The sequence below is a fragment of the Gobius niger genome, assembly GCF_951799975.1.
Source record: "Gobius niger genome assembly, chromosome: 7".
Taxonomy (NCBI): Eukaryota; Metazoa; Chordata; class Actinopteri; order Gobiiformes; family Gobiidae; genus Gobius; species Gobius niger.
In genome coordinates this window covers 37,917,338-37,928,663 of record NC_136858.1, presented here as the reverse complement: position 1 = coordinate 37,928,663, position 11,326 = coordinate 37,917,338, and the positions used below count along the sequence as shown (strand labels likewise).

Here is an 11,326-nt window from a genome sequence, read left to right as displayed (position 1 = left end):
CCTTTTTTCTTCTTTCATTTTGTATTTCTTTCTTTTTCCTTCCTTTCTTCCTTCTTTTCTCCCTCCCTTCTTTTTTGATTCATGCAGTATTTGTTCCTTCCTTCCTTCCTTCCTTCTGTCCTTTCTTTCTTTCTTTCTTTCTTTCTTTCTTTCTTTCTTTCTTTCTTTCTTTCTTTCAAATTTTTGTCACTTTTTCATCAATTTTTTCTCACTTTTTGGTCAAATTTTTATCGATTTCTGTCATTTTTTTGTACATTTTTTGTAAATTTTTTCTCACTTTTTTCACATTTTCGTCTCAGTTTTGTTGCTATTTTCACACCTTTTTTCTTCTTTCTTTCTTTCTTTCTTTCTTTCTTTCTTTCTTTCTTTCTTTCTTTCTTTCTTTCTTTCTTCCTTCTTTTCTCCCTCCCTTCCTTTTGATTCATTCGGTATTTGTTCCTTCCTTCCTTCCGTCCTTCTGTCCTTGCGTCCTTTATTTATTTATTTCCTTCCTTCCCTTTTCCTTCATCCTCCCTTCTTTCTCTGTGTTTCTTTCTTTTTTCTTCCTTCCTTCTGTTCTTTCTTTCTTTCTTTCTTTCTTTCTTTCAAATTTTTGTCACTTTTTCATAAATTTTTTCTCACTTTTTGGTCAATTTTTTATCGATTTCTGTCATTTTTTTGTACATTTTTTCTCACTTTTTTCACATTTTCATCCTTGTTTTTGTCTCAGTTTTGTTGCTATTTTCACACCTTTTTTCTTCTTTCTTTCTTTCTTTCTTTCTTTCTTTCTTTCTTTCTTTCTTTCTTATTCTCTCCTTCCCTCCCTTCTTTTTTGATTCATTCGGTATTTGTTCCTTCCTTCCTTCTGTCCTTCCGTCCTTTTTTTTCTTTCTTTCCTTCCTTCCCTTTTCCTTCCTCCTCCCTTCTTTCTCTCTGTGTTCCTGTCTTTTTCCTTCCTTCCTTCTGTCCTTTCTTTCTCACTTTTTGGTCAAATTTGTATCGATTTCTGTCATTTTTTTGTACATTTTTTCTCACTTTTTTCACATTTTCATCCTTGTTTTCGTCTCAGTTTTGTTGCTATTTTCACACATTTTTCTTCTTTCTTTCTTCCTCCCTTTCTTCTTTTTTGATTCATTCAGTATTTGTTCCTTCCTTCTGTCCTTCCGTCCTTTTTTTTCTTTCTTTCTTTCCTTCCTTCCCTTTTCCTTTCTCCTCCCTTCTTTCTCTCTGTGTTCCTTTCTTTTTCCTTCCTTCCTTCGGTCCTTTCTTTCTTTCTTTCTTTCTTTCTTTCTTTCTTTCAAATTTTCGTGACTTTTTCGTCAAATTTTCCGATTTTTTTGGGGTCCATTTTTTGTCACTTTTTCATCAATTTTTTCTCACTTTTTGGTCAAATTTTTATCGATTTCTGTCATTTTTTTGTAAATTTTTGGTAAATTTTTTCTCACTTTTTTCACATTTTCATCCTTGTTTTCGTCTCAGTTTTGTTGCTATTTTCACACCTTTTTTCTTCTTTCTTTCTTTCTTTCTTTCTTTCTTTCTTTCTTTCTTTCTTTCTTTCTTCTTTTCTCCCTCCCTCCCTTCTTTTTTGATTCATTCGGTATTTGTTCCTCCCTTCCTTCCTTCTGTCCTTTCTTTCTTTCTTTCTTTCAAATTTTTGTCACTCTTTCATCAATTTTTTCTCACTTTTTGGTCAAATTTTTATCGATTTCTGTCATTTTTTTTGTCATTTTTTTGTAAATTTTTTCTCACTTTTTTCACATTTTCATCCTTGTTTTCGTCTCAGTCTTGTTGTTATTTTCACACCTTTTTTCTTCTTTCTTTCTTGCTTCCTCCCTTTCTTCGTTTTTGATTCATTCAGTATTTGTTCCTTCCTCCTGTCCTTCCGTCCTTTTTTTTCTTTCTTTCCTTCCTTCCCCTTTCCTTCCTTCCTTCCTTCCTTCCTTCCTTCCTTCCTTCCTTCTGTCCTTTCTTTCTTTCAAATTTTCGTGACTTTTTCGTCACATTTTCCGATTTTTTTGGTCAATTTTTTGTCACTTTTTCATCCATTTTTTCTCACTTTTTGGTCAAATTTTTATCGATTCTTTTTTTTTTGTACATTTTTTCTCACTTTTTTCACATTTTCATCCTTGTTTTCGTCTCAGTTTTGTTGCTAATTTCTTTCTTTCTTTCTTTCTTCCTCCCTTTCTTCGTTTTTGATTCATTCAGTATTTGTTCCTTCCTCCCGTCCTTTTTTTCTTTCTTTCTTTCCTTCCTTCCTTCCCCTTTCCTTCCTCCTCCCTTCTTTCTCTCTGTGTTTCTTCCTCCCTCCCTCCCTCCCTCCCTCCCTCCCTCCCTCCCAATAGCACAGCTGTGAGAGTCCATTCCCAGATTACCCAGCGGCCACTGGACACGGGCCACACTCCCCTCGTCTGCCTTACATCTGTATTTCACCTTCTTCTTTGAGCATCTTGAAAAGCAGTATTTGTATTAAGTATTCGTAACAGAACGTTTTGCACCTCTTACCAAAGCCCAGAAATATGTCCCTTTTGGTCCAGGGCAAACTGTACTCCATCAAATACCAGGAGGGGGGGGAAGAAAAGAAAAGAAAAGACAGTGTGTCGTGGAAAGTTTGTAACTCGCAGCAGATGGTTTTGCCGTCAGCGTAAAAAAGCAGCTTCTCTCCCGCACATACTTTATGAAATATCACATGGGGACCAGGCCGAGGCGCGGATATCGTCACCGAAAGCGCCGGGAGGTTTCCTGGATTCGGGGAGTGAAAGTGCGGGATCTGTCAGAGTAATGTGGAAAAGAGGAGTCAGGTGGATCAGGTGGATCACACTGGGATCAGGGGATGATGAACGATGATGGGGAGGGATGAGGTAATGGTCAAAGGAGCAGGAGCATCACCGAAATGCCACTTTATTATTCTTTTTTCAGTCCCACAGCACCAGTCTATATCTCACTGCAATGATGACAAACCTTCTGTTGGTCTGTAAATGCAGTAAATTAGAATAACTGCCTTGTATAAAATGTCTCTCTCAAAATGGCTGTAGTGAATGTCTTGAAATAGGCCTCTGTCTCTTTAAGAACCTCTTAACTCCCGCCTGAACCGAGCACGTTTTCTCCAGTTTGGCTTTACCCCAATCCAAAAGCTTCTGGAAAAAAGGTGAGAAAATAGAGACAGAATTGAGATGAAAACAATGATGGAAATGTGACAAAAAATTGACGAAAAAATGACAAAAATGTGACAAAAATGTGACAAAAAATGAAAAAAAATGTGACAAAAAAATGACAAAAAATTGATTAAAAAATGACAAAAATATGACAAAAATGTGACAAAAAATGACAAAAATGTGACAAAAATGTGATAAAAATTTGATTAAAAAATGACAAAAAATGACAAAAATGAAAAAAAAAAAAAAGAAAAAAAAAATGTGACAAAAAATGACAAAAAATTGACAAAAATTTGATAAAAATTTGATTAAAAAATGACTAAAAAATGACAAAAATGTGACAAAAAATGAAAAAAAATGTGACAAAAAAATGAAAAAAAAATGAAAAAAAATGACTAAAATTTGATAAAAATTTGATTAAAAAATGACAAAAAAAATGACAGAAATGTGACAAAAAAAAAAGACAAAAAAATGACAAAAAAATGACAAAAAATGACAAAAATTTGACAAAAAGACAAAAAAATGACAAAAAATGGACCAAAAAATGACAAAAATGTGACAAAAAAAATGACAAAAATTTGACAAAAAATGGACTAAAATGTGATACAAATTTGATTAAAAAATGACGAAAAAATGACAGAAATGTGACAAAAAATGTCACAAAAAAAAGACAAAAATTTGATGAAAAATTGATTAAAAAAATGACAAAAAAATGTCAAAAAAGTTACAAAAATGAGTTGAATACCCAACAAAAAAAATGATGGAAAAAAAATATCTGATGACGTGAGGAAAAAGATCCTCTCGGTTCAGGCGGGAGTTAAGCGGTTAAAGAGGGGGTGTTCTGCTTTTTTCAGTCCCATAGCACCAGTCTATATCACACCACAATGATGACAAACCTTCTGCTGGTCTGTAAATGCAGTAAATTAGAATAACTGCCTTGTATAAAATGTCTCTCTCAAAATGGCTGTAGTGAATGTCTTGAAATAGGCCTCTGTCTCTTTAAGAACCTCTGAGCCTTTAGACACGCCCCCTCCACACGCTGTCTGTGGCATCAGAAAAGAAAAGAAAAGAAAGTGTGTCGTGGAAAGTTTGTAACTCGCAGCAGATGGTTTTGCCGTCAGCGTAAAAAAGCAGCTTCTCTCCCGCACATACTTTATGAAATATCACATGGGGACCAGGCCGAGGCGCGGATATCGTCACCGAAAGCGCCGGGAGGTTTCCTGGATTCGGGGAGCGAAAGTGCGGGATCTGTCAGGGTAATGTGGAAAAGAGGAGTCAGGTGGATCAGGTGGATCACACCGGGATCAGGGGATGATGAACGGTGATGGGGAGGGATGAGGTAATGGTCAAAGGAGCCGGAGCATCACCGAAATGCCACTTTATTATTAAAGAGGGGGTAATCTGCTTTTTTCAGTCCCATAGCACCAGTCTATATCACACTACAATGATGACAAACCTTCTGTTGTAAATGCAGTAAATTAGAATAACTGCCTTGTATAAAATGTCTCTCTCAAAATGGCTGTAGTGAATGTGTTGAAATAGGCCTCTGTCTCTTTAACCCCTTAACTCCCACCTGAACCGAGCACGTTTTCTCCAGTTTGGCTTTACCCCAATCCAAAAGCTTCTGGAAAAAAGGTGTGAAAATAGAGACAGAACTGAGTCGAAAACAATGATGGAAAAAAAAGTGACAAAAAAATGACAAAAATGTGACAAAAAAATGACAAAAATTTGATAAAAATTTGATTAAAAAATGACAAAAAAATGACAAAAATGTGACAAAAATGTGACAAAAAATTAAAAAAAATGTGATAAAAAATGACAAAAATTTGATAAAAATTTGATAAAAAATGACAAAAAATTGACAAAAAATGGCACAAAAAATGACAAAAATGTGACAAAAAATGAAAAAAAATGTGATAAAAAAATGACAAAAAATGACAAAAATTTGATAAAAATTTGATTAAAAAATGACAAAAAAATGACGGAAATGTGACAAAAAATTAAAAAAAAAACTGATAAAAAAATGACAAAAATTTGATAAAAATTTGATAAAAAATGACAAAAATTTGACAAAAATTTGAAAAAAAATGGACTAAAATGTGATAAAAATTTGATTAAAAAATGACGAAAAAATAACAGAAATGTGACAAAAAATGGCACAAAAAAGACAAAAATTTGATGAAAAATTGATTAAAAAAATGACAAAAAAATGTCAAAAAAGTTACAATAATGAGTTGAATACCCAACAAAAAAAATGATGGAAAAAAAATATTTGATGACGTGAGGAAAAAGATCCTCTCGGTTCAGGCGGGAGTTAAGCGGTTAAAGAGGGGGTATTCTGCTTTTTTCAGTCTATATCACACTACAATGATGACAAACCTTCTGCTGGTCTGTAAATGCAGTAAATTAGAATAACTGCCTTGTATAAAATGTCTCTCTCAAAATGGCTGTAGTGAATGTCTTGAAATAGGCCTCTGTCTCTTTAAGAACCTCTGAGCCTTTAGACACGCCCCCTCCACACGCTGTCTGTGGCATCAGTGGGGAGGGGGTTCTGCTGAGGAGCAGTGGTTGGTTACTCGGCTGGTGACGAAAGCTCGGAGGCGTCTCCAGGAGGTGGGGGCGTTCCTAGGAGGACTCAGGCAAACCTATCCCTAAAATGGCCGCCATCAGAGTTTTTACCGATTACTCAGAAATACGTGAATGTGCCAAGGCAACACTTCAGGCGTGTTTTTAATGAGGGAGTGACAGAATAACATGATGGAAAGCTGGAAAAAGTACATTTTCCATAATACCCCCCGTTTAAGTGATGCCTGAACCGAGAGCATTTTCTCCAGTTCAGCTTTACCCAGTGTAACACCTCATTTGAAAGCTAAGACCTACAAAACTGAATTGATCTTTTTCCTCACATCATCAGATTTTTTTTTTCATCACTTTTTTTGTTGGTCAGTTATCTCATTTTTGTCAAATTTTTGTGACTTTTTTCCTCACTTTTTTGTCAATTTTTTGAATATTTTTTTGGGTCACTTTTTTAAAAAATTATTTGCATTTTTTGTCAATTTTTTTATCACTTTTTCGTCAATTTTTTCTCAATTTTTCGTCAATTTTTTCTCACTTTTTCGTCAATTTTTTATTCATTTCTGTCATTTTTTTGTACATTTTTTGTCACTTTTTTCATCATTAAAAAAAAAAAATTGGTCACTTTTTCGTCAAATTTTTCTCACTTTTTTGTCAAATTTTTGTCAATTTTTGTCATTTTTTTGAACATTTTTTGTACATTTTTTCTCACTTTTTTCACATTTTCATCCTTGTTTTCATCTCAGTTTTGTCGCCATTTTCACACCTTTTTTCCAGAAGCTTTTGGATTGGGGTAAAGCTGGAGAAAAAGTGCTCGGTTCAGGTGGGAGTTCAATTAAACCTTTCTGAGTGACAGTGCAGGATTTTAGAGGCAGTCGTGGTGAACAGGTCTGAGCTCATTCTACACATTAGGCCATGTCTGGAACAGGAAAATGCTTAATTTTAACATTTTTAACCCGTATACTCACATTGGCCGCTGTCTTTTCACCTGCCATGTCTCGCCTTGAATTTCTTAGATTTACAGAGATGTTGACCGTGTGTCATATTGGTTGGAAAATGTTGAGTGAATGAATAATGGAATGACTTTGTTTGAATACCAGGAAAAGTGCCGTATATCTCCACGATTCTTCTTCTTCTTCCCCCTCTGTGACGATGTCATTCAGGCTGCATCGTCTCCACATGTGTTGTACAAATGCTCCTCAGATATATGACTCTGACGCTGTGGTGGGGAGCGCTTTCAAATCTTACAGACATTAATTCTGATCTCAAACTGTAACCACACATTGTGCTCAGACTCCTCCCTCTTCATCTACATCATCTAATGCAGTGGTTCTCAACCTTTTGGCGCCGCAACCAACATTTTAACAGTGAAAGGGATTCGTGACCCGACCCCGCTCGGGTCACACCGTGAGAAATAGAAAGAGTAGCCGACGTAATTCTTAACCTCTTAAGTCCCGCCTGAGCCGAGAGGATCTTTTTCCTCATGACATCACGTTTTTTTGCATCATTTTTATGTTGGGTATTCCACTCATTTTTGTAACTTTTTGTCATTTTTTGTGAAATTTTGGTAATTTTTTTGTGAAATTTTTAGCACATTTTTGTAATGTTTTGGTCATTTTTTTGTCACATTTTTGTCACATTTTTGGTCATTTTTTGTCACATTTTTTGGTCACATTTTTGTCACTTTTTTGAAATTTTTTGTCACATTTTTTTCACATTTTTTTCACATTTTTTGTAATTTTTTGTCACATTTTTGTCACATTTTTGTCACATTTTTGTCACATTTTTGTCACTTTTTTGGTCATTTTTTGGTCATTTTTTGGTCATTTTTTTGTCACATTTTTTGGTCACATTTTTTGTCACATTTTTGTCACATTTTTGTCATTTTTTTGTCACATTTTTGTCACATTTTTTGTCACATTTTTGTCATTTTTTTGTCACATTTTTGTCACATTTTTGTCACATTTTTGTCACATTTTTGTCACATTTTTGTCACATTTTTTGTCATTTTTTTGTCATTTTTTTGTCACATTTTTGTCACATTTTTGCCACTTTTTCATCAATTTCTCGTCACTTTTTTGTCAATGTTTTCTCACTTTTTTTTGTCCCATTTCCATCATTGTTTTCGTCTCAGCTTTTTTCCTGCAGCTTTTGGACTGGGATCTATAGGATCAAACTGCATCGCTCTGATCTCACTTTACCACCATAGTTCTGATCCGTGGAGAGAAAGTGGGGCGTTTAGAGCCTCAGAGGGATTCGAGGCGTTTAATGTAGATGGTGTTCTAGGCATGTGTTTGAACAGCAGTGATAAGCAACATTTTGACATGTATGTGTTTCAGATGTAGAACAGCAGAAACTGTGGGAGAGAAAGATCCACTGAAAGAGTTTGAAATCCTTTGTGACTTTGCGGATATTTCTGTGATTATTTGGGCCTGTAGGCTTTAGGAGGGACAAGTGTGATGGGGGAAAGTCTATTTTACTTAAATAAAGAGATTTAAAGTATTCAAAGACTGAGCAGTTTTAAGGTAAGACTGATCCAAAGTGTGGACGTTTTCATCCATGATCTTGGGACATCGAACATTATTCGATGTCCGACCTCGTTGTCCTCTTTGGGACAAGAACAGACAGAAGCTCCGACTGGTAAGACGGGGCCAATATCACTGCAAAAAGTGAATATCAAGCATTGGCTTAAATAAGTTGAATTGAGGAAATGTATCTTGTTTTGAGCGGTTTTCACTCATTTAGACACTTTTCCTGATTGGACCAAGTTTACTTTGCTTGTTTGAGGACATTTCAGACCAGTTCTAGGGTAAATCTCGCTTGAAATAAGAAAGTAAAATCACCAATGAGATAAGACCAATTTTCTTTTCTCCATTGGCAAAGAAAATGACCTGAAATAAGAACGAAATGTATCGAAACGAGTCAGAAACATCTCAGAACAAGTGAAATTAAAGCCGCAAGCGGCATCGAACGGCCCTCGCGGGCCGTGCCTCCTTTAGCGCTTCTATTGCCGCGCCATAACCGTACTGAGGGCGCCAGACTGCATTTTATTGTCCCGATGTGCCAATAATCTTTGTCAGTAAACATCAAAACTACATTTTTAGCCTCTCCATGTGAATAATGGCTCCAGCCTGCAGAGGGCGCTAGCGCGCCCGTAATCTTTTAAATTTCACAATTAGCATCAGACGGCCCTAACGGGCCGTATTTCCATGACCTCTGTCCACAAGCTCCTGACAGGGGGCGCTAACGCGCTGTAATGTTGTATAATGTGAGATTTATGTGTCAGCCCCGTTAGAATTACATGGGGGGGCCCGGGCGTCACCATGGCAACACCGTACAAAATACGATATGGGTCTCATTGGCTTTTTTGATCGGGACGCCATCAACTATTTTTGTACCGAATTTCATCCATTTCCAAGAAACTAATTGTTTTTCCCATAATGCATTTTTTCTTCTGCACCTGGAGGGGACGCTATCGCGCCCAATGGCACTTTTTCACATTTGTTGTGTCCAGGGGTTGAAGGTCAATAAAATGTATATTTCCGATTTTTAATCGGAGTTTGTTTGTGCGAATGGGAGCGTTTTTTAGTTTACGATGAATCGCAAATTTCTTCGGAAAGATTGCGGCTTCGCCGCAAACAAACCGTGAAACATAGACGAAAAATTTGGATAACTTTTGATGCCCCACATCTCGAGATGAGCTGGGGTGATTTTGAGCTTGCGCTCGTCATCCACTATACCCCCATTCACACTATATTTCATTTCATTTCATTTGAATGCAATAATAAGTATAAAGGGCCCACACCTCCGCTGTTTTACACGGTGAGTTTATGCGCAGTTAGGTTCAGTGCGCTGTGATTGCGATTACAATAGGCCCTTGCGACGGCAGGCCGCTCGGGCCTAATAATCGAGGACAAATGCCAAACAACATCTAGTCTAGTTAATTACTTTTTGCAGTGAACCCGTTCAAACATTTAAAAACCATGAATAGGACCTTAAAGTGGATCCTGTTGGATGAAGGGGGAGCCAGTCCAAGGAGGCCAGAACAGGAGTCTGTGCTTTTATTTAGACCATTGTTGCAACGCAGAATCTAAAAAAGGAATTCACTTTTCTGTATCAGGTTAGATTTTCCAATCTGTGTTCAATGAAGCACATGCTTTTGCTTTCTTTAATTCTGTTAAAACTCTAAGGGATGTTACGACTCGCCCTGGGGCTTCGTTTGGCATTTCTAAGAAGTGAACTTACGTAAAAAACAATAATCGGGCCAGTATGTAGCTTTCATCAACTGTAGGCGCTGCTGCTGCTGCACCAAAATATCTGCAGAAATGCAAATTAAGTGACAACCAGCCCCAGTCTCCCCCTAATTGTGGACAGAGAGGCACCCAAAGACAATACACTTCGTCAACGTGATTTTTTGATTCAGCACCTCAAAATGGCCTCCCAAAACACCAGTGTGATATTCCTGCTGTCCTCTCCTCAGGACGGGGTTCTCCTCGGGGCCGTGGGGGCGTATGACTGGACCGGGGCCGTCCTGAAGGAGACCAAACAGGACAAAGTGGTCCCTCCTAAGTCCTCGTATCGGGACGAGTTCCCGGAGGAGCTGAAGAACCACGGAGCGTATCTGGGTATGAACTAATCTCTCGTCTGCCATCACTTCCTCCTTCCACGTCCTCCATGTTCCTTTTCGCAGGTTACTCCTTGGGCTCCCTCACGTCCGCTCACGGCTCTCAGATCTACGTGGCCGGAGCTCCTCGGTTCAACCACACGGGCAAAGTCATCGTCTTCACCCTGAAAAACACGGGAAACCTCACCATCCTGCACTCGCTGGCGGGGCATCAGGTACAACAGTACCTTTCGTATGTTTTTTTGTTGTTGTCATTTTTGTCACATTTTTGTTGAATTTTTGTCACATTTTTGTTGAATTTTTGTCACATTTTTGTTGAATTTTTGTCACATTTTGTTGAATTTTTTTTGAATTTTTGTCACATTTTTGTTGAATTTTTGTCACATTTTTGTTGAATTTTTGTCACATTTTGTTGAATTTTTGTCGCATTTTTGTCACATTTTTATCACATTTTTATCACATTTTTGTCGTTTTTTGTTGAATTTTTGTCACATTTTTGTTGAATTTTTGTCACATTTTTGTCACATTTTTGTCACTTTTTGTTGAGTTTTTGTCACATTTTTGTTGAATTTTTCTCATTTTTTTTGAATTTTTGTCACATTTTGTTAAATTTTTGTTGAATTTGTGTTGAATTTTTGTCACATTTTTGTTGAATTTTTGCTGAATTTTTGTCACATTTTTGTTGAATTTTTGCTGAATTTTTGTCACATTTTTGTTGAATTTTTGTCGTTTTTTGTTGAATTTTTGTCACATTTGTGTTGAATTTTTGTCACATTTTTGTTGAATTTTTGTCACATTTTAGTTGAACTTTTGTCACATTTTTGTTGAGTTTTTGTCACATTTTTGTCACATTTTTGTTGAATTTTTGTCACATTTTTGTTAAATTTTTGTCACATTTTTGTCACATTTTTGTTGATTTTTTTTTTTTTGTCACATTTTTGTCACATTTTTGTCACATTTTTGTCACATTTTTGTTGATTTTTTTTATTATTTTTGT

The 11,326-nt window shown here is 36.3% G+C and overlaps 1 protein-coding gene across 1 annotated transcript in view; it reads left to right on the top strand.

Annotated features, from left to right (window-relative positions):
* LOC306965959 (integrin alpha-11-like) overlaps positions 1-11,326 on the top strand; it is a gene marked incomplete at its 5' end in the record, with an annotated part of 99,538 nt that overhangs the window by 57,916 nt on the left and 30,296 nt on the right. The window contains 2 exons of the mRNA XM_079560577.1: positions 10,186-10,330; positions 10,396-10,544. Of these exons, the coding sequence (XP_079416703.1) occupies positions 10,186-10,330; positions 10,396-10,544 (294 nt within the window). The remainder of the gene's footprint in view (positions 1-10,185; positions 10,331-10,395; positions 10,545-11,326) is intronic.